This window comes from Fusarium solani (assembly GCF_023522795.1).
Source record: "Fusarium solani strain SB1 chromosome Unknown bctg00000007, whole genome shotgun sequence".
NCBI classification, from domain to species: domain Eukaryota; kingdom Fungi; phylum Ascomycota; class Sordariomycetes; order Hypocreales; family Nectriaceae; genus Fusarium; species Fusarium solani.
This window is the reverse complement of record NW_027072150.1, coordinates 1,740,680-1,766,783: the sequence shown is the minus strand read 5'-3', so window position 1 is coordinate 1,766,783 and position 26,104 is coordinate 1,740,680. Positions and strand designations below refer to the sequence as shown.

Below are 26,104 nucleotides of genomic sequence, written 5' to 3'. Positions count from 1 at the left end.
CTGTCCTCCCCTGCAACGACGAATACGCCGAATCGTTCGGTAGCTAAAATCCTCCGGCGGGTACCGGAAGACAAGGGGACGACACAAAAGGTCCACAGGGCTGAGTTGCCTCGTCACGCCATTCTCATGGGCGTGTAGATCAGAGAATCTCCCGCACACCCCTGCCACGCCCTCGCAGATCCCCATGTGCCGCATCCTTTGTACCCTACTTGTACAGGTACACGGCCTTGGTCTGGCAGAAGGAGAGCAACCCCTGCAGCCCGTACTCCACACCCAGGCCGCTCTGCTTATGACCCCCGAACGGCACCCGTGGGTCCGGCTGCGGAGGTCCGTTGATGTACACGCTTCCTACGTCGAGCCGTGACGCGAGTGCCTTGGCGGCGGTTAAGTTGGTCGTCCAGATGCTCGCGGCGAGGCCCGATTCGCCGGCATTGGCGAGGTGGACTGCTTCGTCGGCATCGGAGAATCTGACGCAGGTCACGATGGGTCCTGTTTGTCGTTAGTTCATCAAGGAATAGGCTATGCAGCGGAGTGGGTGCTACCGTACCAAAGTGCTCCCCGCTGACGATGCTTGACTCTGGTGAGGCGTCTTTGATTATGGTCGGACGGAGAAAGAAACCTCCTGTTTCGGCATCAGCTAGTGGTCCACCTGTAGCCATGTCGTGTCCGGCAGATTTGGCGTCGTCCAGGGTCTTTACGAGTTTCCTAAACTGTAACTCATTCTGCACCGGACCGATCTTGGTCATTTCCTTAGTTGCCTCCTTGGTAGTCTCCACCAACGCGTCAACAAAGACATCAAAGATGTCGGCGTGGATGTACAGCCTTCGGGGTGCGATGCACACCTGTCCGGCATTGAACCATAGTCCGCCGGAGATATGTGGCACGGTGGCTGTGACGTCGATATCAGGGAGAATAATGGCAGGGTTGTTTCCGGCGCTTGCACTCAGGATCAGCCATTGCAACAAGGAAACGTCAAGCTATACGTACGTTTCTAGAGTGATCCTTTTCATCGTATCAGCGCCATCCTTGAGGATCTGCTTCCCTGTAGCCGTAGATCCGGTGAAGGAGATTTTCTGGATTCCCGGATGTTTGACGAGAGCTGGGCCAAGGCCGTTTCCGCCGCTGAGGACTTGGATCACCGATGGAGGGAAGACCTCCTGGGCGAGCTCGACAAGCTTCAGGGACGTATACGGCGTGAATGGACTACGTGTACCGTTAGTGGATCCTTCATGACTGGGAATGTGCTCCTCACGAGGGCTTGAGGATTACGCAGTTTCCAGTAGCAAGGGCGGGCGCAATCTTGCCGATCGCTGTAGCCGTAATCAATATGCTGAGCTGTTTTAGAGGGTATCCAAAGTACCTAGCATGAGAGGGACTAGGACTTGTCAGCATCGTTTCGCCTTGATTCATGATCGGGAGAAGTACAGTTCCAAGGGCAGATGGCGGCGACAACACCAAGAGGCTCGTAGGTGACAATCGCCGTCTTTGTGTCATCCTCGATCTGCTCTTCGGGCAGTTTATAGCTTGCTTTTTGAACAATTAGCATGGAAGTCGGTAAATATCCAAGAAGGGACGGCTCATAAAGTCAACTTACACGGATATCTAAGCCATTGAGCAGCCCAGTATACTTCAATTGCAGCGTTTTCAACCTACAGTGACCAAATTAGTGCATCTCCAACTGATTCTGTAATTACACTCACGGTTCGCCCACATTCCGAGGCGAGCAACTGACAAAAGTCGCCAGCACGTGAAAGATACAAGTCTGCAAACTTCTCTAGAAGCCCTGTTCGCTCATCGTACGACGCCTGCGACCAAGCAGGCAACGCCCGCTGAGCTGCCTCAACCGCATCGTCGACATCTTGGGGTGACGCAGTGGGAACGGGCCACAACGGAGTACGGGTGAGAGGATCGACGCCAGAGTGAGAATTGTCACTCCCACGAGGCTTACCGCCGATGATGTTGTGAAAAGTAGTAAAATCCATGATCAGATGAGGTGAATAATCTTAGATTGAGATTTGTTTGACTGGTATGGTCAAGTGAGGTGGTGATTTTATACCAGATGTGAGCAAGTGTAAGCAAGCAGCTGGAGACCCTGGGCCATGCCCACCCACTGTAACCCAAGTGTTCGAAGGCAGATCAGCCCCGGAATTAGTGGCCTTCGCGACTCCCATAGCGGATCAAGGCCGCCATGATTCACTGCGAGCACTGCTTCGAGTCGGGTCGAGAGAAGGAGACAATGGGTGGCCATGGCCCAGATGAAATGGATTATTATGAACTGTACTCTAAGGTACCAATATCTACAAAAATAAAGGCAATGGTATATGGTGTACTATTCAGTAGAAAGAAATGTCGGGTTTCCCAGTAATATTGTCATGCAAGCGACGGTTGACGGCACTTGATCAAGTGTTGACTACCCTTTACGAGGCATTTCCCTCCTCGCTCGACTTCTCCTTGGATGTGTCCTTCTCCTCGAGGCCATACTCGGTGTTGAGTTCATCGCGCAGCGTCAGCGACTTGACCAAAAAGGCCAGAACAAACCCGAGTACTGAAAACGCAATTGAGACCTGCCAGACCAATTTCAGCCCATCCATGTAAACCTGGACAATCTCCGCCTTGAGCCTGGGAGTGTTGTTGAATGCCTGGATAAATGTCTTTGTCGCGTGCTCGTAGGCTCCACCATTGACGAGCATATCTCTCACAGTACCACTCGACACCTTGTCAAGAGACGAATTGACGCGAGTGTTGAAGGCTGCGGCTGGGATGGCAATTCCCCAGATGGAGCCAAAGTTTCGCAAAAATGTCCACGCGCCCGTGGCAGTGGCGACGTCAGAGTCGGGAAGACTGGCCAAGATGGGCGGCAGACAGCTGGTGAAGACGAAGCCTGTGCCGAAACCGAAGAGCAGCTGGAAACCGACCCAGCGACCGATCGACGACTTATCGTCCAGGAGGGTAAAAAGACCGCAGGAGATTGACATGAGAGCGAAGCCGACAAAGTGCCACACTCGGTATTTGCCTGTCTTTGTGATGAAGATGCCGGCAATGACACCGCCTGGGGCGCTTGTGGTGGCGATGGGGAAGAGCATGACAGCAGAACGAGCAGGGCTGGCCTCTTTGACAGCTTGGAAGTAGACGGGGAGGAAGTAGCAGACCCAGAAGAGAAGCATACTATGGACAAAGCTGATAACGAAGAGGGTCGATGAGGTCCGATTGCCAAACAGGCGGAGAGGCATCGTTGGTTCTTTGAGCCATGGTGCGCCTTGGTAGGCAAAGAAGGCCAATTGACCGACAAGACCAAGGATCAGAGGAACGAGGGTTCGCCACGAAGACCAAGGATGCTCAGAGCCTCCCCAGCTCAAAGCGAGAACAACAGCCGTGACGGATGCGATCAAGAGGACGCTTCCGCCCCAGTCAATTCGCGACATTTGTTCCTTGAACGTGCCCGTTGGCGGACGAGCGAGCTTGAGGAACACGATCAAAGCGACGAGCACGACGCCAGCAATTGGGAGGTTGATGTAAAAGATCCATCGCCACGAAACGTTCTGGGCAAAGGCGCCGCCCATGATGGGAGCGATGACTGATGCAATAGCCCAGACACCACCAATGATTCCAGCGTACATGCCTCGCTCACGAACAGACACCATGTCGCAGACGACAATCTCCGACATTGTCAAGATGCCACCGCCGCCGACACCTTGGACAGAGCGACCTCCGATCATCATGGCGGTATTATGAGCACCGCCGCAAAGGCCGCTGCCGAGGGTGAACAGACACACGGCGATGAGTGTAAGACTGCGTCGTCCATAGATGTTGGCGGCTTGCGCAAAGATGGGAATGGTGGCCGTCGAAGCGAGAAGGTAGGAGTCGACAATCCAAACGTAGAGAGAATTAGAGCCCAGATCCGAGGTGATGGTGGGAAGGGCCGTGGAAATGATGGATGTGTCGAGGGCGGCAAGGAAAGTCGTCAGGGCGATGGCGATGAAGACGAGCCAAAAGCGGGCGCCTTTCTTGGGAGCTGCTGGCTCAGACCCGGGGGGATTGTCGTTGGACGACATGTCTTTTTCTGCTTGAGGAGACGCAGTTGTAAGCTGCGTATTATCTTGAGATTGACCCATTGCAAAAACTAAACGCAATGTGCTGTCTTGATCATTTACAAGTGGTGACGGTGTTGACGGTATCGTGAGAAGGGCCAAGAGAACAGGGCAAGCGCCAAACCTCCTTCTTTTCTGCACCTCCCCATCTTCCCTGAAAATGATCGCCCTGCAATCCTGGGCAACCGCAATTGAATTGCCTGCCCGTTAATCGGCGACTGAGCCGGAGGCTTCTGACAATTAATGTTACCCAGTGTTTGAGGAGCCGTAAGCTGAGCCCCACCCGCAGCGATTAAAAACCCTCCGTTGCTGCATCGCATTGAATCAACTCTCCACCACCGACATTCCTTTATCTTGATCCACTGGCTTCACAAGACATTTCCAGTAGCACGATTCTCACGTCACAGCCGAGAAAAGAGAAGCAAAAGTGCTGTTCCTCACAATGGCGTCCGGTCTCTTCTTCGATCCCCTCGTGGCCCTCCGAGCCGCTCCCCTCATTTCGACTACATGCTCCCTCCTCTACGCCTGGGATCAGCACTTCTTCCTTGGTCTCCTCAACCGGCCAGAGAACCGCGCCACCAGCAAGCCCCTCCTTCAATCCTACTTTACTACCTTCTTCCACCGCGGCCTTCCCTTCGTGGTCAGCCTCGTCGCCGTCTCAACCTGGACCGGCGTTGCCAACCTGTACATCCAGCGGCCGGCGCTGCAGGCCCGCGGCTCGGTCTGGTGGTACGTGTCGGGCACGGCGCTCGCCGTGGGCCATCTGCTGTTCGTGCCCTGGATCGCCCCGAGCTGTCAGACCATCATGGAGGGCACGGATGTCAACCGGAGCCTCGATGAGTGGCTGACACTCAACTCGCGTCGGATGCTTTCGGTGGATTTGGCTGCTTGGGCCGCCTTTGTCGTTGCGGCTGTAAAGACGCTGCGTGTCTGAGATTGAACGTGTTGGTCGGTGGGTGTCGAAATTAAATGTCTCACTCTATGGAGCCTATGCATGATTGACTCGAGGTTGTAAATTGTGGTTCGCCAGTTCATGGAACACATCATGCATTATCTACAGGCGGCTAGATGATGCCATTCAGAGAGTCGAGAAACTCATTCTTGTCATGTCTCTCTACGATTGTCCCAACGCATCTTAGCAAGCATTTCTGAATTTGGCCAACAATTTCGATTGAAAGAGTTCGAGTTGCACTTCTATCCCTGGCTTGAAAAAACAGCCAACGTCTGGACTAAGAATCATTTCCTTCCGCGCCGATTCCAACATCCTAGCCGCTGGGACAACTTGACTTGATGGTAACGACTATGACGACTCGTCCACCATGCTATCGGCGCTGTAATTAGCAAACCCTCCTAAAAATGCTTTCGTCATTATAGAATCATCTTTTTACAGCAGGTAATCACTATCTAGGGTCAAGAAGAGATTCTGTACAGTCTTTTTTTAAACCCACTCCATCTTCATTCTAATTTTCAACAACCTTCTTTCTTGATGCGCCAACGCCGAAACATGTACATAGAAAGACAGACTCAGCCCATGAAAAAGACAACCAGACGCCCGTACAGTAGAAATCAAATCAAGCCAGCCACCCTTCAACCATATGCCAATCAGTTCCCTTCCGTCCTTCCTACTCTCCTTTTCGAAGCCAAGGGACAGTGCCCCCATTCTCGCCACTCAACATCTTTTCTACCAGGAGGGCCGTTGTTTCGTCAATGCCAGTGCTCCTTGCTCGCGCCAACCAGTCATCAACTCCGATAATCTCCATCTTCGCACCAATTCCAGCCTCAAGGTGCGCGGAGAGCTCGCTGACAGAAATCTTCTGATCGCCACAGTGATGTCTGTAAACTGGCTCTGAGCTCCTGCTTTCGTGAATCGAAGCAGCGATTTCGTCAGCCACTTGTTCGACAGGAACAAAGTCAAATGAACCCTTCCAGTTTGAGATTTCTGGCAGAGACTGCATCGTGGTTGAGTACTGGAGAATGCTTCCCATCAGATCGGTAGCAGGTGCTGCGGCCCCGGTGATGTTTGCTGGACGGTGAATCCAAACTGGCAGATGAGCTCGCTCTGCGTGACTCTCGAGGATAACCTCAGAGGCCCACTTCGAAGCCGCGTAGCCCTCCGTTCCATCAATCGGCGGCTTGAAGCCAGACACAGAGATCTCAGGCAGGCCGTCGTGGTCAGTGAGGTTGACAACACCACCAGTTGAGACAAAGTGGAAGGGAATCTGCCGCCCACTTGCCAATTGAGCAAGCTCCTTTGTCGATGAGACATTAGCCTTCTTCAGAGCCTGATAAGACTTCAAGAATGACACCTCAGCTCCGTTGTGAATGATGATGTCAAGCTTCTTGGACAGTGTGCCGAACTCGTCCTCTGACAAACCCAGTCGGGGAGATGATAGATCGCCATGGTACACAACGACCCGCGGGGATTTGAAGACTTCGTCTCTCGCTTTGCTGGGAGACCTGACTGCGAGACAGTGGACGCGAGCAATTCGCTCGTCCTTCAGTAAGGACCTGAGGATAGCGAGTCCGAGGAAACCAGTGGCACCAGTCAGAGCCACCTCCAGTTCATCGCCGTCGAGAATAGCAGGTTCATCTGGCGTTTCGAGACCAGAAGGGATATCAACCCGGGTCTCTTCTTCCCAGATGATTGGTTGGTTGTCTGCTCCAGTAGAACCATCAATCTTTGCGGCCATCCCACCCAGTGTGCTAGCCTGGAAAAGGTCAAATACAGAGACCATGACTCCAAACTCACGAGCGATGTGCTCCCTCAACATGACGATGCGGAGGGAATTACCACCAGCCTCGAAAAAGTCAGTCTCGGAGCCGATGAAAGCATCAGGTGCAACAGCAGGCAGGGACTCGAACCACAACGCCCTGAGTCTCTCTTGAGTTGTCGTGAGAGTCTCTTCGTGAACATTCTCATCTTGGGGAATGGGCATCACATCAAGGGCGTTCTGATCTAGCTTGCCAGTAGGGCCCATTGGCAAATGCTCAACCTGGACGATCTTGGCGGGAATCATGTATCGAGGGAGAGAGAGGTCCTTCAGAAGCTGCTTCAAGAAAGAGGATGGGTTCTCGGGTCGATGGGCCTGAGAGATGAGAGCGAAAGCGACGAGAAAGGCGCCGTCATCTGGTCCGTTGACGCCCTGTCGGAAGGAGACCGCCGCCTCAGACACGACACCGCCTGAACTCTTAACAATGGTGTTGGCGATATCTTCGAGCTCAATACGGAATCCTCGAAGCTTGATCTGTGAATCGCCTGCAATGCGTCCCAAGAAGACGATTCTTCCATCAGGGAGGAATTTTGCCTTGTCGCCCGTGCGGTACATACGGGCCCAGCCTCGAGCGACATCTTCTGAGGTTGCAAATGGATCAGAAAGGAATCGTTCCTTGTTGAGTTCATCTCTTCGCAGATATCCAACGGCGATACCCGCGCCTCCTACAAACAATTCACCCGCGTGACCAGGACGAACTGGCTTGAGGTCCTCGTCAAGGATGTAGCAGGAGTAGTTTGGCAGTGTGAGGCCGATTGTAGGATTGCGAGTATCTCGGGGCGCAGCAGGGTCAAGTTCGTTCAGGCCACTGCTGCTGTTGATGGTGATCTCAGTTGGCCCGTAGCCGTTGAAGAGCTTGAGCTGCGGAAGACCAAGTCGTTGAAACTCGCTGATCACATGCGTACGGAAAGCCTCACCAGAAAGAAGAGAGAACTCCCAACCGACACATTTGACCAGGTACTCATAGCCATGGTGGATCAGAGCGACGGCTAGAGTGGGCGTCATGAAGGTGTGAGTGACTCTTTCAGACAACATCAGCCTCGCAAGCTGAAGAGGGTCCTTCCGAGCTTCACTGGATGCTACCACAAGCGTTCCACCCAGCATGGTCGACAGAGACATTTGGGTCAGCGACATGTCAAAGCCCAAAGGTGCCTGCTGAAGCATGGTACCTCGCTTGATGTCGTAAAAGTGAGTGATGGAGTCGATGTGGTGAACCAGGTTGGCGTGAGTCAAGGCGACACCCTTGGGAACGCCTGTGGTGCCGCTCGTGTAGAACATGTAGGCCATTCCCGCTCCTTGAGCTCGGTTCGTAATGGCTGCGCTTGATGGCAGTCGCCGAACGTTGTAGATGTTGATGAGACTTGCATTAGTCTGAAGCTTGGGTGCCAACTCCTTGGTCGACTCATCAAAGAGAAGGATCTCTGGCTCGCAGTCATCGACAACGAGCTGCAGTCGCTTGATAGGGTTCTGAGGATCCAACGGCACATAGACTCCACCAACCTCGGCAATCGCCAGCAGAGACGCAATGATGAAGATGCTCGGCTCGCAGTAGACTCCAACACGTGCACCAGGCGTCAAGCCAGACTTTTCCAGGGTGGCAGCGATGTTGTTGACGAACGACTTGAGTTGAGAATAGGACAGAGTCGTTCCCTGGTCATCGCGAATCGCGATGGCATCAGGTTGCCTCTTGACCCAGTCCTCAAAGTAGTGCGACAGGGTGTCAAAAGATGGCGAGGGGATCCTTTCTCCACGTCCCAGTGTCAGGGTCTTCTGAGCCTCGTCGGGAGTGCATTGCGAGACTTCTCCCAAGGTTTTGGACGAGTCCTTCTCAAAGAGGCTGAGGAGGTTGATGTAAGACTCGAGGATAAGGTCGAGCTCATTCTTGGTGTACAAGTACTCTTGGCTCTTCACACTGATCGAGGTTGAGCCATCGGGGTAGGTCTCAATGTCAAACGCCAAATCGTATGGGTTATTGACATCCTTGAAGTCGATAACCTCAGCTTGACAATCAGCGAGGGGCACCTTTTGCGTCGATCCCATCTTGAAGTTCAATACAACCTGGAAGAGCGGGCTGTGTGAGGTCGACCGGGGAATCTTGAGCTCGTCGAGAAGAACGTCAAAAGGCAGACGAGAGTGAGTGAGGGCGCCATTAGCCTTGGCTTTGGTGTTGGAGACGAGCTCAGCCAGCGTCTGGGAAGCAGAAAGTTGGAAACGCAATGGAAGGAGGTTGACAAAGAAGCCAATCGTGTCCATGTGGGCAGCATCGTTCTTGTTGGCATCGGTGATGCCAATGCACACATCTTGAGTTGAGGCAAAGTCGCTCAAGAGAACCTGCAGGGCAGCAAGGTAAACATGGAAGGGTGTCGCAGCAAGAGCCCTAGCAGCAGACTTTGCCTTGCCAGCAACATCAGGCTGCAGTGTCCGCTCAGATACCCGCGTCTTGTAGTCAGTCAAAGGCAGCCGGGTCTTGGTCTCAGCAAAGTCAAAGACAGGCAAAGCGGGAGGAAGAGTCTCAAACTCTGTCTTCCAGTACTGCAGGGTTTCGGCCGGGTAGACTGCAGCTCGTTGGTCCACAGCAAAGTCCAAGTATCCCTTGTCCAAAGGGGCAAGATTGCCTCCGGCGTAAGCGATTGCCAGGTCGCGGACTAGAATCTGGGCACTGAAACCATCCAAGGCGATGTGATGGAAGCCAACAAGCAGGATATGCTCGTCTGTGTCCGGCTTGGTCAACACAATGGCCTTGAGCACACGACCATTCTCCAAGTCGTAGTGAGTGTTCTGCAGTTCCTCAAATTCCTTGGTGATATCGGAGTCGTTGCGCTGCTCCAACCTGAATGGCGACTGCTCGTAGACGATCTGAGTTGGGACGGTCGTTTCAGGATCCATGTGGAAGCCGGTCCGGAGGGATTCATGGCGCTGAATAACCTTCTGGAAAGCACTCTCCAGGTCATTCACACGCAGGGGTCCAGTGATGCGATACGCCATCGTGACGTTGAATGTGGTGGCATCTTGCAGATACTGTTGCAGGAACCAGATTCGCTCCTGAGCAAATGACAGTGGTCCATTCCGTTCGACCTTGGCGCTTCCATCGACAGAGCTCGTATCCTTGTCACCAGAAACACTTGTTCCTTGGGTAGACTGCGCACCGCTCTTGAGAGTGGACGAGTTGAACTCGGTAGGCGCTCGAGAGGATGAGGACCCGTTTCCAGAGACAGCATTGAGAGACTGCACAGCCTGTGTAATGTTAGTATTGGCGCTGAAACAAAGGTTTGGCACAATTAACTTACTTCGCTCGTAACCAGGGTCGTTGTTTCGGTTTGCTCTTGGGGAGCAAGAGTAGCAAGACTTGCGACAGCAGTCGAGCAGATCTCGGCAACCGATGCAGTGTTGAGAATCTCCAGAACCGGCATATCGACATCAAGCTCCTTGAAGAACCAAGACCGGATCTCAGCGGCGATCAACGAGTCAACTCCCAGGCTCATCAAGGGCTGTGAGACCTTGATCGTGCCACTCTCAGCCTGAAGCATTCGCTCTAACTTGGTGCAAAATTCTTCTTCCACGACCTCGAGCATCTCGGCAGGCGTTTGAACTTGAGCAAGGCGCTGAGAGATGGAGGCCTTGGTGGTGGAAGTCGACTCTTGATGTTGCTCTTCCAGGGTGTGGTGAGAGAAGCGCATGTTCTCATGCCAGAAGAACTTGGGGGCATCTTCCTGTAGGCTGTATCGGTTGAGGCCGGTGATGAGCTCCGGGGCGTGGCTGGAACCTGGCTGACCAACAAGGATGGCTTCCGAGAACATGTTGAGGAAGTCAGGCTCGGAGATGGGCATGTAGTTGTACTGTCTCAACGTCGCCTCGTATGCACCAGTGGACGACACATAGCCCACGCCGAGAATCATGCCGATGTGGATAACTGACGCAGCGAGGTTCTTTGCTCGTCGCTGCTCGGCAACTGCAGCCATGAACAGGTTGGCCGCAGCATAGTTTGCCTGTCCTCGGTTACCGACCACACTGGCCAGGGAGGAGAACATGATGAAGAAGTCCAGCGGTTCGTCCTGAAACAGCTCATGCAAGTTCTGTGTACCCCGGACCTTAGGCCCAAAGACCTTGTCAAAGTCGCCAACCTTGAGTTCACCAAAGGAGCGATCGGATAGAACCATGGCAGCATTAGCAACACCACAAATTGGGGGCATTTCGGCAGTGACTTGGGCATGGGCACGCTCCAGCGCAGCCTTGTCACCCACGTCTACCTGGAAGAGTCTGACATCAGCGCCCTGCAGTTGAAGGCCTTCAAGCCAAACCTTGTCGATAGCTTCGACATTGCGGGTGGTGAGGGCGAGATGCCGAACACCGGCGGCGACCATCCATCGGCAGAGAGCCTTTCCAAGACCACCCGTGCAACCGGCCAAGAGGTAAGTCCTGTCGCTTCGGAGAAGGCGGTTTGCCTGTAGCGGCTGGACTTGGACTGAGACTGGCTTCTCAATGGACCAGTCTACCACAGTGGCATAAGAAGTTTCCGAGGCCTGTAGGCCAGAGACCTCTGAGATATTGACGACAGGGCCATCGGAAGGAGACTTGAACGAGGACTCGATCGCGTCTTGAACGCATTGGATGTTGACGTCGCGAAGGCCACACGTGACGCTACCAATCAGGTCTGAGAGCTCGAGGAATTTGGTGGTTGAGGGCACGTGACGTCGGAGTGGGGAGTCAACAACGCTGTAGTCCCTACCCGAGAGGTCAACGACAACTGCCACCTCAACATGCGGCAACGCCTTCTTGACGACTCGCTCGGGAGCAAGAGGGTGGATGAAGATGGCATCGTCCTTATGATCCGATTTAGAAGTGGTTCGGACGAGCTTGAGACCAATCTTGCGACACTTTGTCTCAAAAGCCGCCCCCAGGTAATTGTCTGCCTCATGAACGATTATCGCAGCGCCATGATCGCACTCGGCCAAGACACTCTCCACGATCGCCGTGAGCACAAGACTACGCAGCGAAGCTGATTGGCCAATATCAAACCCTTGCGGCACATCAAAGACTTGCGATTCAGGCACCGAGATGATGGACCCGGCTGTCTCGGAGAAAGCAATGACGGGAGTAGTCGATCCGGTCACTCTATGGCCATAGCTCAAGTATACTCGACTACCTCCAACACGGACAGCGTGTAGTGTTGAATAACTGGCCTTGATGCGTATATGGTCTGTGTTGTCCGAGATGGGTAGCGAGGGAACGGACTGAGAGATGACCCACTGACTGCCGGCCTGCTGGATCTCGACAGGTGTGTCTGCCAGCGAAGCGTTGGTCTTGACCTTCATCTTGCCGGCATTGAGATGGTCATTCAGTTTATCATCGGGGAGGATTCGGGGGATCAGCCATCGTCCCTCGTCTTCCAGAATCAGCTCCGCCTCATGCGACCACAGGAGGTCGTCATCTTGCTTGAGCGATGCCTTGTACACGATCCTGATCAGAGCCTCGACGATTCGAGATACAGCCAACGAGTCCAGGCCGGTCTCCATGTCAATGTGCTGGAGCTGGATGTGGGGATACTCCGAGGCGAGACTGCGGCATAGACCCGTCGACATGTTGGCGTATGGTTCGTCCTTCTGACAGCCCTTGGACACCCAAAGGATCTGACGGGAATCGTTGATGGTCCTTTGAAGGCCGGCGAGCTTCTCTGACGTGAGGCTCTTGAGGACCGGCTCGTCGAGATCTTCGAGGATAAGAACAGCTCGAAGGGGCAACTCGGGCGTGGAAGCAAGCTGCTCGAACGAATCGACATGGTTGATCAGATCTAAAGAAGCACTCTTCATGGAAAGCAGAGTCTTTGAGACTTGCTGGGCAATTTCGTTGTTCTTCCCACCGATGATCGTGATGCATCGTTGAGGAAGCCAACCAAGAGCGCTATTGAGGGGCTTTCGAAGGATATCAACGTGATGATCGTCAACAGCCTGCGACAGCATAACCGAGGTCATGTACTTCGAGGGGTCATAGAAGTCGTTGACCGTGTGATCCACGCCAGAAAATCCGGTAGATCGCAGCAACGAGTCCCATTCGGGCACAGTGATTGTAGGTGCATATCGACGACCATCGTCACCACCGAGCCACCATCCAGAAAGACCGGACATCATCAACCTCACACGAACGATGTCACTCGTGACTTCGAGGAGTAAGAGCTGACCGCCAGGCTTGAGCAGCCGTCGCACGTTGCGCATCGTGGTCGAGAGCGACTTTGTGGCGTGGAGTACGTTGGAAGCGACGATGAAATCGTACTGGGCCTCTAGGAAACCCTGCTCAACCGGATCATTCTCCACGTTAAGAGGTTTGAAGATGATCTTGGACACCCACGGCTCGAAGGCCTCAGCAGCAGCCTCGAAGAAACCAGTGGAGATGTCGGTGAACGTGTAGCTTTCAAAGGTCGTACCGAGAGACTCGAGGATGCCCTTGGTCGCACCACCAGTTCCGGCACCGATCTCGAGGATCTTCATCTGTGGGTATCGATGAGCGATCTGCTTCGAGATCCGGCTCAGATAACCGTTGGCGCGCTGGAAGCCCAGACCAAACTTGTAGAAGCGGTTGAGCACATCGTTGCGGACCATGTGTTCCAACATGGTGGTCTCCTTGCGCACAACCTCAGTCAGGTTCTCACCAACCGCTCGGATAAGCAGAAGATCGACCTGGTCGGGGAACTTGGAAGCCTGCTCGAGGAGCCACGAGCCTTCATCCGCTGACCACTCCTTTCGGATCGTGGTGTGCTTGCCGGCTTCAATGATTGGGAAGAGGTAGTCGATCCACTCAAAGATGCGCTGGAAATGCCAATCCATGGCCGGAACTTCGCTGCGATCGACTTTTCTGTTGAGCTCCCTCAAGTAATAGTACGATAGACTCTCGCACAGATCGACGAGATCTAGATCCTCTGCAGCATCGTGCTGTTGGACATCGAGCGAGGCGACGGCACAGCTGATGTCGACCTCCCACTTGGTTTGCGTGTACAGCTCCTTGGCGTTGCTGGGTCCAGGCCTGAGCAATGATGTGCAGGTCAAGCCTTGAAGCTGGAGCAAGGGTTTCTCACTGTCGCTGGTGAAGATATCGAGGTCGGCAGTGATCTCTCGATCATTCGTATCCGTCAGATACGAGTCAATTGTCAGCTCTTGACCGTTCTCGATATGGTCAAGGCTGACAATGCGTAGACTCTTGAAGAATGTCGGCACAAACGGTGCAGCAAGGCTACCGTCATCGGGCCAGCAGTACGCCGCAAAGAGGGACTGGAAGGCTGAGTCAAGCAGAGCAGGATGGATCATGGCGGAAAAGTCAGTGTTCATCTGACTGGCCTTGGCGGTAGCAAAGCCCGATTGTCTTTGGACAGTGGCCAGGTGCTTGAAGGCGCCTGTGTACCCCAGTCCAATCTCAGCTAGAGAGGTGTAGAAGCGCTCTATGTTGACAGAGGTCAAGGACGCCACAGGAGGGTTACGCGACGGAAGAAGCGAATCTTGCGCCTCGGAGCCGAAATCGACACGCAGGTGGCCCTTGGCATTGCACTTCCAGTTACTACCTCGTCCGACCATGGAGGTGAATAGTGACCACCTCGCAGTGGCAGCGGTAGAGTTGACATCGTCGATCTCAAGAGTAAACAGTGTCTCCACGCCTTGCGAGTCCTGACTCAGCTGGATAGCACTGAGAATCTGAACATCGAAGAGTTCGACGAGTTGGATGGTCTTGGTCTCGTCGATTGACTTTGCAGACTCCATCGCCATGACAAGGTATGCTGCGGCAGGGTAGACGACAAGACCTTCGACCTTGTGGCCTTCCAGCCAAGGTGCATCATCCAGGTGCAGAATGTTGAGCCATCTTAGGTCTTGGGTTGCATCTTCTGTCGATCGAGTGCCTAGCAGGGGATGCGGTGGGCTTGTACGTTGACGGAAGTTGGCCGACTTGCGAGATTCCTTCCAGAAAGACTGAGAGTGATCCCATGGGTAGGAAGGCAGGTTTGTTGAAAAGCTCGTCTTTGACACTGAGAATAACTCGGCGTGGCTGGCAAAGTTGACAGCAGACTTGCCAAGGCGAGCCCAGATGAAACCAAGAGCATCACTGAGTGCCTCAACGTCGTGCACATTACGAGTCAAGACTCCCTGATACGGTAGCTGAGAACCCGTGGCGCGCTTGTAAGTCTGGCTAAAGGGGCCCTTGAGAGCTGGGTGAGGACCGACCTCGAGCGCGACATGGCATGGTAGCTTGCTATCGGCTGCGAGCTCTGAGGCAAGCGTGAAGAGTACAGGCTTGACCATGTTCTCAACCCAATACTCGCCTGTCAACAGCTGACCATGAGTGAAGGAACTCATACGCTCCCCAATGACACTTGAGAACCACTCGCAAGAGTCATCGCCAGGCAAAAGCTGGATGTTTGACTCGCGAAGAAGTGCCATGTAGGGTTCGGCACAAGGCTGCATGTGACGGGAGTGGTACGCCGTGTCGACCTTCAAGACACGAGCAAATGTTCCTTGCTCGTCTAGAAGTGCCTTGGCTTCCAAGATGGCGTCCTTGTCTCCTGACAATGTGGCGCTGCTGGGAGCGTTGCTAGCAGCGACGTCAATGCAACCAGGGAAGTGGTCCTCACAGAAGCAGGCCGCCTCTTCGTAAGACAAGCCCACGGCCATCATGGAGCCCTTCTGTCCCTCTTCACCGCCAGCAAGCTTGGCACATACACCACGGCAGTAGGCGATACGGATGGCATCCTCTGGTGTAAGAAACCCGGCTGCATAAGCAGCGGCAATCTCTCCGGATGAGTGGCCAATCACCGTGCTGAAGGTGATGCCAGCCTGGCGAAGTAGCTCGACCAGCATAAGCTGGACTGCGGTGCAAACGGGCTGGGAGACGGCGGCCTCACCCAGCCGAGAACTCTCGGGGTCTGCGAGAATCTGTTCGGACAGTGTCCAGGTTGGCGGTTCTTGAAGGCTCGCAAGTGAGGTCTCTAGCCTTGTGATGAGGTCCCCTGCAAAGGCAGAAGACTTCAGAATCTCACGACCCATAGTCGGCCACTGAGCACCTTGACCAGTAAAAACGCCAAGGATGCGTGAATTCTGATTTGTAACCTCTTGGCTGGCAACTGTAATAGTGGCATCTTCAGCTGATGCAGCACTGAGTTTCTTCAAAAGCTCTTCCTGAGTATGACCTGAGAAGTAGGTTCTGGCTGGAAGCTGAGAGCGTCTCTGTGCTAGGGTGTAGAGAGTGTCCTGGACTTCCCCTTCTCCAGCATTTTGCAGTGTGTCATGTAGTTGAGAGATCTGTCTTCGGAGAGATTTTTCCGAGTTGGCAGACAGAACAAGGGGGTAAGAGATGATGCCCCCTGTCGGGGCTGGTTGAGGTGTGTTGTCAAAGCTCTCGATGATTGCGTGGGCATTGGTTCCGCCAAAACCAAAAGAGTTGACACTTGCACGACGGGGTGTGCCAGGAGCGACTTCTGGCCAAGGCAGTGTTTCTGTGGGAATAGAGAGGTTGCCTGCAAAAGGCTTGAGGGCAGGGTTGAGGTTTTCGAATAGTTGGTTCGGAGGGATAACACCTCTCCGAACGGCCTCAAGAGCCTTGATGAGGCCGGCAAGACCAGCACAACCCTCGAGGTGTCCAATGGCGGTCTTTACAGAGCCGACAAACATCTGATCTGAACTGCCTGCAGCGTCTTCAAAGAAGGCTTCATGGATGGCGCGTGCCTCGATGGGATCACCTGCAGGGGTGCCCGTCCCGTGAGCCTCAAAGAACTGGCATCGTTCTTTGATGAGGTCTAGACCGGCATTGGCATAAGTTTGCCTAATCAGAGTCTTCTGGGACTCTGAACTCGGTAGAGTAATGCCATTGGTATCTGACAATAGTTAGTATTATCCCTAGGTAAAGCGTAGAGAAGGGGATACTAACGTCCATCTGAGTTCACACCAGTCTCACGGATAATTCCATAGACATGGTCTCCGTCACTTAGCGCTTGAGAGAGAGTCTTCATCATGATGGCTGCTGTGCCTTCACCTCGGGCATAGCCGTTAGCCGAGGCATCCCACATCTTGCTCCGTCCTGTTGGTGAGAGCATGTGCAACTTGGACTCTGAAATCATCATTTCCGGGCCGAGAATCAAGTTGGTACCAGCTGCGCAGGCAATGTTGGATACTCCGAGACGGAGTGCCGTCACGGCCTCATGTACGGCAACAAGACTGGAGGAACATGCTGTGTCGATGGTCATGGAGGGACCTTTCCAGTCGAAGAAGTAGGATACACGGTTTGAGAGGATACTTCGAGCAGTGCCTGTTGCCATGTACTTGGGCATGTCTTGAGGATCGCGAAGGAGCATCTCATGGTAGTCTCCTGTCATGGAGCCAACGTAGACTGCTGTGTTGGACCCCTTGAGGTCCTCATAGGGGAGGCCGGCAGCTTCAGTCGCTTCATAGACAGTTTCAAGAAGCAGCCGCTGCTGAGGGTCCATGGCCTCAGCCTCCCTTGGGTTGATCTTGAAGAAAGACGCATCAAAAGCTCGGATATCCTCAGTCAAGAGGTAGGCCTTCTTGACGTCCGTGCAACCACTCTTCTCCCCATTCCTGTGATAGAAGGCATCTGGGTTGAATCGTTCTGGTGGGATGCGGGTCTGCACGTCTCTCTTCTCACAGAGGAGGTCCCATAGCTTTGATGGGGTGTTTGCTCCACCGGGGAAGCGGCAAGCTGTGCCAACAATGGCGATGCGTTCTCTTGTCGAGTTTGGAGCCCCCATTGTGACCAGTTGATGAGTATGGATGTCAATATCTTTGGTATGAGTAATGGATGTGTAAGGAAAAGATGGAGAAGTTGGTCGACAATGGGTTGGCTAAGGTTTACAGTTCAGGGGGTTGATATCAAGTGATCGTGCCCGTCCAAGTTTGCAGACTTATACGACTTGCCTCCTCAAGATTGTATAGGTACATCAGGATACGCAAGGAAATACGCAAGAGCTGTGCCGTCTCAAAGCCTCCTCCCTGATTCAGACACGGATTACTGGATTCGTTTCATCTGGGCCGATTCATGCTGATGGGCTGAGCACGATAGTCCCGGACTGCAGATGACATAGGAGAGCTCCGGGTTACAACGGCCGGGTATCATGAGAAACGAGGCTTTGGGGGCTGAGGTAAGATGGAGATAGCGGAGCCCGGGACTTTGTGTGCCCCATCGAGAGGTATCTTTCTGTTCAACCGATGCATATTTACCCCCCTTGGGCGTGTTCTTCCACTTCTGCCTCACATCTTCCCACACGCACTTCCCAGTTCACTCTATACTTCCCCCGACATCTCTGTCATCCAATCGTCGGCAAAATGCATCAAATCTTCCCCTCTACCTTTTTCAATTTCGAGTTTCTTCGCCTTCTCGGGACCGCCCCATATCTCGGTGCCGAGACTGGAGAGTGTCTTGCCACGGCGGCACGTATCAAGGATGGAGATCCTGAGAGCTGGTACCAAGCCTGGTACGAACAGGCCCAGAAGGCGCTGGCCCTCGCTGATGAGGCCAAAGCCGTTGGAGATGGTCCCGGTGCCGCGTGGGGCTACATCCGAGCGTCCAACTACTTCCGGGCCAGCGAGTTTCTCCTCCACTGCACGCCAGAGGACCCGAGGATCCTCTCGTCTGCCGTGGCGAGTGCCGATGCCTTTGACAAGGGCTGGATCCTGCTGGATGGCTCGGTGAGGAAGGTCGACATCCCTTACGAGGGTGGCAACACCCTGCCCGGACGGCTCTACCTCCCGGCCCCTCATCATCAAGTCTCCGGCAAGATCCCTGTTGTTGTTCAGACGGGCGGTTTTGACTCGACTCAGGAGGAGCTCTATTACTACGGTGCCGCTGGCGCCTTACCACGTGGCTATGCTGTCTTTAGCTTTGACGGACCCGGCCAAGGCCTATCACTTCGCAAGGACAAGCTCTACCTACGCCCCGACTGGGAGCATGTCACCAGCAAAGTCCTGGATCATGTCATCGGGGAGCTTGCCCCGGTGCATAATCTCGACGTGGACCGCCTAGCCGTGTTTGGCGCTTCTCTCGGAGGCTACCTCTCCCTCCGCGCCGCTGCGGATCCCCGCGTCAAGGCAGTTGTGTCATGCGATGGGCCGTTGGATCTCTTCGACATTACCCGCAGCCGCATGCCGCCGTGGTTCATCAATGGCTGGCTGAGCGGATGGCTGAGCGATGGCTTCTTCAACTGGGTCATTGACCGGCTGGCGTCAGTCAACTTTCAGCTTGCGTGGGAGTTCGGCCACAGCAAGTGGGTATACGGCGTCAAGACACCTGCAGACGTCATGCGGACCATGCAAAAGTTCTCCCTCAAGGACGGGTACCTGTCCAAGATCAAGTGTCCCACACTGATCACCGGTGCAGCTGACTCGTTCTACTTTACGCCACAGCAGAATGCTCATCCCATCTTTGATAGCCTTTCTGCCCTCGGGCCGGCGGAGAAGCACCTGTGGATCGGCAAGGACGTTGAGGGCGGTGGTCTGCAAGCCAAGATTGGAGCTTTGGCGCTCATGCACCACAAGATGTTTGCCTGGCTGGATGAGACATTCGGGATTCGACGGGACGAACTGTGAGGTTGGGGAAAGACACAATACCAAGCTTTTCCGGAAATAGAATCATCTTTTGGACCTGAGATTATCTGTACGTAGCATGTACCTGAGTGAACACGAAGCTTGATCTCCGCTATTACATCCACCCCCTGTGCCCGGCAGATCCTCCGACTGGGGAGCCTTACTGGAGTCGGAAGTAATTTGCCTAGCTCCGAAACTCGCATGATTAGGGACGGGAGCGCCCGTTGCTCTCTGCTGTGCGGACAAATAAGTTTAAGGTTACGAGTCGTCAGCACGAGTGGATCTGCGGTAATATGCCAGGGGGGAGGGCCAAGGCAAGGAAATGCCGCAGTGGCACGGGTCTTGCAAGGGGAAACAGGGCTGAGCAGGGGGGAACAAGGCGTGTTGGTTCGCGCATGTGAAGACAGATCTAGATATGCCAAGGTCCATTCATTGTGAATGTGGAACGTTGGGCTTATCCGTCGACACTTGACAGACTCGCTGTTTTGTTACAGGAACAGTCTTGACATTCACTCACAAACATCACCATGGCACCTTTTGGAAAGCTGTATTCTTTCATGCCCAATGGCCGGGTCTTCAAGGTAAAGACGCGCTTCTCAGTTACTATTGTAATTCTAACATGGGCAGATTCTTGCGGCCGCAACGCTCAACGGGCTTGAAATTGAGATCACCCCATACCAGCACATGGTAGACAATAAGACACCAGAGTTTCGGGCCAAATTTCCAGCAGGAAAAGTCCCAGCTTTCGAGGGAGCTGACGGGCTTCTCCTCCCCGAGTCAGACGCCATTGCACAATATCTGGCACAGTCTGGGCCTTATTCTGAACAGCTACTTGGCCGTGATGCTGCAACTTCCGCCAAGATTCGGCAGTGGATCTCTTTCTTTGATGGCGAAGTCTACCCACACATGCTAGACCTTGTCATCTGGCGAGTGGGAATTGCACCATTCGACCAATCTACCGAGACCAAGGCTCTGGCTCGCCTCGAGTTTGCCTTGGATGTGCTTGAGAAGCATCTTGACGGCCGGAAGTGGTTGGTGGGAGACGAACTTACGCTGGCCGACTTGACGGGCGCATCTTCTCTTCTCTGGGCATTTATGCACATTATCGATGCATCCGAGAGGAAGCGTTTCCCCAGCGTGGTGGCCTGGTACTTGCGCACAATCGAGACAGAGGAGGTCAAGGAAGTGTTTGGCCCTCCGAACTTGATTGACGTGAAGCGTGTCCACGAGTAGGATATCAAGAAACTTGACTACTCCGCCACAATAAATGCAGAGTGTTGTTTTGCGTCTTGATTCGTTGGGCCCTTATGTGTGTGTCTTACTTACGGCTGCATGTTTGGGACAACGCCACATTACTGGGTCGTACGCAGAGATAATATGCACTATTGATTAAATGTGGGAGCACCAAAGTACTAATCTGTCACGACAATGATCGAAAAGATTGTGTTGATCAACTGCTCCATCTCATGGCATTCATTCTGCTGTAGACCATGTAAGTCGTGTCGGCTATCTCTGACAAATTCTCATGAAGATCTCGTCCTGATTCCATTAAATAATAATCTTCGAATAGTCCATAATATTCTAAAATTCATTTCAGCCATTCAATAATCCCCTCTCATGAAAGTTCTGTACTAATCACAAGAAGTTGGTGTGTTGAGTATCTACTGCCAAAAACAAGCACGTCTCTATGGCATTCAGACTTCAATGAACAAGCCTTAGCTGGATGAGTAAAAATGAGCGTAATAGTCTACATAGAAAGAGGCGCAAGCCCAAAGGATTGAGTCTCAAAATCCAACACCACATACAACCGCTTCAAGAACGCAAGACCCAGCAGAGCCACCTTGGCATTTCCATCTTCAGTACGACCATACTTCCACAAGTTGATGTTAAGATAACATGTGGACGAGTCACTAAGCTTAGTGACATAATCTTGTGGGGGAACGGTGTAGTTGGTGTGACCATTGAGCTCGTAGACAAGCTTGGGGTAGCTGTCGATGTCGTCGCAGGACACGGTGTACCAATTCTGCTCGGCGGTATTGAATCCTGATGATCCTTGGGCATGGATCTCTTCGATAGTATCGTTCGATGCAAGAGTGCCTCTTACTTGATCGACTAGCCAATTGTAGGCGTTGAGCGACAGAGGTGCACCGAGACCCTCAGAGCCCTCGTCAAGAACTGCAAGCGGAGTGACGTTGCTACCGTTGGAGCCGCTAAAAGGAACCGCAAAGTTCCGGGACTCTTCCTCTGAGGTTCCAAGGATCCAACTGCCTGTCAGTGGAGTCGTCCAGTAGTTTTCCCGTGGGGGCGTAAGCGGGTAGAAGGCATCGGATAACCAGTCTGGATTCTGGATCTCGTATATCCGCAGGGTATCATTATCATACAAGGATGAGTCAGTTCCGCCAAAAACGAGCTTCGCCTCACCACCGAGACACGGATCGGACGATGCCAGTGCGGCACAGGAGTTCCAGCCCACACGAGAACCGAGTCTCCCCGCCTTCCATGCCTGGTAATTGGCAGGGTGGAACGTTTCGTTGAGACCGGCCGTAACCGGGGCCATGCCGAATATGCCGCCGAATGGGACCTTGGGGATCCCCTCACCGGGGTACGGGAAATCTGACACCTGTAGGACCGTACCGGCGGAGCAGAGGTCGCCGATGCACACGTCATCCGTTCCGTAGTCGACGGTGAAGTTCGGGGCGAAGGCCGTAAGCGGCCATGACAGTTGAGGCAACGACGTGTTGGCGAATGAGGTGGACGCTCTCTCATCGAACCATGTCTGACCAGAGGTACCGAGACACAGAGAAGGGTCGTATTGGTTGAGACACCTTCCTGATCTGACAAAGAGAGACATCCACGTCCAGTCACTGAGCATCGTCAGCTCCTGCGGAGGAGTACCCACGGTGATGTTGAACAGGTACCCGAACCCGTTCCATACCGCGGGTACTGCAACACTCTTGCTGCAGCTGCCATTGACATGACGGTAACCGTCGGGATGTGGGAGGGTAGAAGCGGATGCAGGCAGGCTGCCGATCAGCAGCACGGCGAGATGGTGAAACGCATGCATCATGTGTGTTTGGTTGCAGTGTGATTAAACAGAAGTGATCAACAAGACACGACAGCTCGGGAGAGGGGGAGCAAGTTATTATCCTCTGCAAGGACAAGGATTCAACATTGTCACGACTCTAGACCGTGGTGCTATCTGGCTCCCTTTCTCGATTCAGCCCTATTGCTCATCCATCAGCCCATTGATCCACGACTAGGTTATGTAACCTTCAGCCACGAACCCACGCCTTGTTACCGTAAATGGGTATTCGTGTATCGTGCATGATGCAGGTGCCTCATCTCCATCCACCAAGGATCCTAATTGATACGAAGGCGCCTGTCAGCAATTTCGCATCAGCCGTGACGCGTGCCGGTACGACAGTACTCGAGACTCGATGTGACCTTGGTCTGCTACGCCGTCATCTCGCCGCCTCATTTCTTCTCATTGGGCTGAACCCGCCCCGCCAAGAGTTCCACAGCTACCCAGGAGAGCGTTGTCATCATCCCTGTCTGCTGGTCCATAACGGATGAGGCTGGGGAAGAAGAGTAAGCAGTAGTTTACTCCACTTTTGGAGTCTAATTAAGTCAAATGTCGGCATTTTACTTGGTACGTTGGATTACAATCCTTTATTGGGTCCAAGTTCCAAGTTTGTATTGGTTATTTACAAAATGGACTGGGCATCCAAGACAGCAAATCCCTGCACCGGCGTATTGCAGATGAACTGCCACAACAGGGCTGAGGGCTCTTGTAACCTACTGACTCAAGGGAATATTTCCTGTGACTTGGCTTGGTGGATTACCCTAGAGTTGTGATGAGCAAGATCTGGATGATGTCTTCACATAGGTAGCGACAAATGTCAAGTACAGAAGCGAATAGACAACCTTTTTACATCGTATTAATGCTCAATGCTATACTGCATGGTAGCATAACTTCATCGTGTGATTATTGTCGTGGCAGTAGTTATATAAAGCCAGCGTGAGAAAACATAACCGGGCAGTCTTGGCAACACAGACGCTTTTGCCAGCAGTGAAGTGATTTGTCACCGCCTACGAAACACATCTACATGTCTCAATACTATAGTTCATTAGTGTTCTTGTAGTTCAAGGGATTTGAAGCCCAGACTTCCACTTTTACTTTTTGCTGGCCTTCGTCTACGTGTGGTCACTCTGTGAGGTTCGGGTAACGTCCACAATGTAAGGCTAGAAAACGGTATTAAGAGTTTACATTTACCAGGGTTGATTTGAGATGGCAATAGGTGCTTATATGTGGCCTTGTTGAAACTCTCAATAGGGCCGAGATGGGCTCATTGCAAAGGGAGTGGATATTCGACATATCAACGAGGCGGGTTGGTTCACTGCTGAGGTTGGGGTTTGCAAGTCATATTCGAAATGTCTTCATGGCTGTTGAAAGGTTCTTACGAGTCAGTTTCTAAGACAAAATACGGAGCTTATAGAGCATATTCCAAAAGGTTGTTCAAGTGAAGAATTGCGACCATCACGGAGCTTGTCCTAAACTTCTGCGCGCTTCAATTTTATATGCCGACCCCTATTTTATATCGTCCGTCTTTTCCCAGTCTGATATTCATCCTCGTATATTCTTTAAATACTCTCAGACCTTTCTGTCTTGAGGATGAATTCGGTGCTTAAGAATTTGAAAGGTCTCCATTCGATTTCTCCTCTATAGCCCGAAACCATTCATTCCCTCACGTCAAGAACTTGATTTGGTTTCTCTTAGGTAGTACAACAGCTTGTCAAAAATCTTTCTTCTCTTTCCTCATCCTACCACTGTTGCAGTGGGTTCAGGTTCGTCGTCACCAAGAGTCGTTTGGATATCTTGTTGAAGCTGTATTAGGGTAATGCCTTGCGAAGGGTTGAGGTGGCAACTTTCAAGAATTATTTGACAGCCTTGGGAAGTCATGCCAGCGCATTGCCTGATCTTGCACGTGGCCCCTGAAATCTGGTTACGTCATTGATGTGTTTGATGTCGAAGAAGTCGAAGAAGTCGAAGAAGTGAATCAGGGTTAGGGTCAGGGTTAGGGTTGCCACTCGCGCAACGGTAAAATCACCAGAACAGCGGCGCTTCCATTGGGACTCACCCTTTCCCCACTATTCCTCCAGTATCTACACATATATGACTCAGTTATTTCATCAAGCGCTGGACTTTAACTATAGCAAAGAACGCAATGTTCACACTTCATATACTTGTTCCTGCGGTACCACTGCTCACATATGTCGACTACAATCCGAAGTAGCAATGCATGTCAAATCGGAAGGAAACTCGCACAGTCGAAGGCACACTCCCTTTTCAGCCTTTCACATTTTAGTGCAATGCTCAAAGGAAACTCATATAGCAGTTCTATCATTGCGTTCCATCTCTCTTCATCAGCCAGAGCTACTATCAAACGGCATCTACAAGCCCCCAAAGTAACAAACCCATTAGAGGTTCTGCTTCACCCGAGAAGCCCGGGCTAGCGCTTCCAAAGGCTTCGTGTCCGCCAACACCGTAGCGTAGGAGCCGAATCGCACGTGAACAGCGCGCTCCGGCTTTGGATCCCAGCAGTAGAACCTCCCAGTGGAACGCATGTGCTCCAGGTCAATGACCACAATGGACTCGACAGGCATGATTGTCTCGGTCCAGAACAGGAGGTAGAGGCTATCCCGTAGCTTCACCATCTTGCACTCCTCTGAGTCTGCCAGTCCCTTCTCAGTTCCGTCGAGGCAGTGCCACGTAAAGGTGCCTTTGTTCAAGTAGATGTGTTCATAGGCATCCCTGGGTGTATATCGGTACATTATGTGCTTTCCGATCAATTCTTCGGTTTCGGGGAAAGGCGCCACTGTGTTGCTACCCTGGGCGCTGGCATTCATGAACTTGGTCCATGTTCTGCGCTCCCCCTTGAGGTCGTGGAAACCAGAGACTCCAGCCAGGCATTGGCCAGTGGTCGTGTCCAAAACCAGAGTGACCTGCTCTTCGTATGAAGGCTTGTAGAAGTCTATCAAGAAGATGTCTGGTCGAACTTCAAAGGCTTCGTACACTGCTTCTCCAGCGAGACCCTTGTCCTCTCCTTCCAGAATCTTCCATGTGAGCTTGCTCGCATCACCAAAGATATGAGAGATCTTGTAGCCGTTGTCAAAGGTGTGCTCAAGGTTTCGGCCGCTTAGTCTGGAAGTGGAGGGCATGAGATGTTCCCGGAACCCATCTGCCATCTCCTCAAGGGTTGGCCACTCAGAGACGGGCACAAACTTGGGGACGTCGGATGTTGTCATTTTGAGAGCGAAGTGTATGATGAGTAAGTGTGATTTTGGGAATGAAGTATGCTGTGGTGAAGAATCTAGACTTGTCTTGTACTGCTGTCCTACATTTATAATCGAGCATGCTCCAGTTGTATAACTATTAAGAGTAGGCGAGCATCGTGGGCCATTCGATGCAATGCGGGGAGATCGGATTTGCTGCCCTGAATAGGTTTGGCACAAGAAATGATTCGGACAGTAGAAAGCCGAAACTCCTCTGTCTCTGGTTTGAACCCCGTAACCAACGGAGGCTTGATTAAATCATGGCTTTTTAGTCACAGGCTTCTTTCTATTTCTTTCTCACTCCATCAACACCCCACGATGGTTAGATGGGTCCCTAATCATA

At 52.8% G+C, this 26,104-nt stretch overlaps 8 protein-coding genes across 8 annotated transcripts; 3 read left to right on the top strand and 5 right to left on the bottom strand.

Annotated features, from left to right (window-relative positions):
* Positions 1-205: 205 nt before the first annotated feature.
* MRS44_011444 (uncharacterized protein) lies at positions 206-1,982 on the bottom strand (the record flags this gene model as incomplete). The annotated part of the gene is made up of 8 exons (XM_065619736.1): positions 206-489; positions 548-942; positions 988-1,203; positions 1,253-1,310; positions 1,361-1,375; positions 1,426-1,527; positions 1,595-1,649; positions 1,701-1,982. 8 exons carry the CDS (start codon positions 1,980-1,982, stop codon positions 206-208), a joined length of 1,407 nt encoding a protein of 468 aa, XP_065475808.1.
* A 435-nt stretch (positions 1,983-2,417) lies between these two features.
* Positions 2,418-4,112, bottom strand: MRS44_011443 (uncharacterized protein; the record flags this gene model as incomplete). The annotated part of the gene is made up of 1 exon (XM_046272642.2): positions 2,418-4,112. One exon carries the CDS (start codon positions 4,110-4,112, stop codon positions 2,418-2,420), a length of 1,695 nt encoding a protein of 564 aa, XP_046134844.2.
* A 418-nt stretch (positions 4,113-4,530) lies between these two features.
* MRS44_011442 (uncharacterized protein) lies at positions 4,531-5,022 on the top strand (the record flags this gene model as incomplete). Its single annotated transcript, XM_046275716.2, has 1 exon — positions 4,531-5,022. The coding sequence occupies one exon, from the start codon at positions 4,531-4,533 to the stop codon at positions 5,020-5,022; it is 492 nt and encodes a 163-aa protein (XP_046134845.2).
* A 688-nt stretch (positions 5,023-5,710) lies between these two features.
* Positions 5,711-17,597, bottom strand: MRS44_011441 (uncharacterized protein; the record flags this gene model as incomplete). Its single annotated transcript, XM_065619735.1, has 3 exons — positions 5,711-10,093; positions 10,147-16,706; positions 16,760-17,597. The coding sequence occupies 3 exons, from the start codon at positions 17,595-17,597 to the stop codon at positions 5,711-5,713; spliced, it is 11,781 nt and encodes a 3,926-aa protein (XP_065475807.1).
* Positions 17,598-18,171: 574 nt separating this feature from the next.
* On the top strand, positions 18,172-19,431 carry MRS44_011440 (uncharacterized protein; the record flags this gene model as incomplete). The annotated part of the gene is made up of 1 exon (XM_065619734.1): positions 18,172-19,431. The coding sequence occupies one exon, from the start codon at positions 18,172-18,174 to the stop codon at positions 19,429-19,431; it is 1,260 nt and encodes a 419-aa protein (XP_065475806.1).
* A 524-nt stretch (positions 19,432-19,955) lies between these two features.
* MRS44_011439 (uncharacterized protein) lies at positions 19,956-20,661 on the top strand (the record flags this gene model as incomplete). The annotated part of the gene is made up of 2 exons (XM_046278402.2): positions 19,956-20,009; positions 20,056-20,661. The coding sequence occupies 2 exons, from the start codon at positions 19,956-19,958 to the stop codon at positions 20,659-20,661; spliced, it is 660 nt and encodes a 219-aa protein (XP_046134847.2).
* Positions 20,662-21,175: 514 nt separating this feature from the next.
* Positions 21,176-22,492, bottom strand: MRS44_011438 (uncharacterized protein; the record flags this gene model as incomplete). The annotated part of the gene is made up of 1 exon (XM_046275717.2): positions 21,176-22,492. The coding sequence occupies one exon, from the start codon at positions 22,490-22,492 to the stop codon at positions 21,176-21,178; it is 1,317 nt and encodes a 438-aa protein (XP_046134848.2).
* A 2,414-nt stretch (positions 22,493-24,906) lies between these two features.
* MRS44_011437 (uncharacterized protein) lies at positions 24,907-25,734 on the bottom strand (the record flags this gene model as incomplete). Its single annotated transcript, XM_046273684.2, has 1 exon — positions 24,907-25,734. One exon carries the CDS (start codon positions 25,732-25,734, stop codon positions 24,907-24,909), a length of 828 nt encoding a protein of 275 aa, XP_046134849.2.
* Between the last annotated feature and the right edge of the window lie 370 nt (positions 25,735-26,104).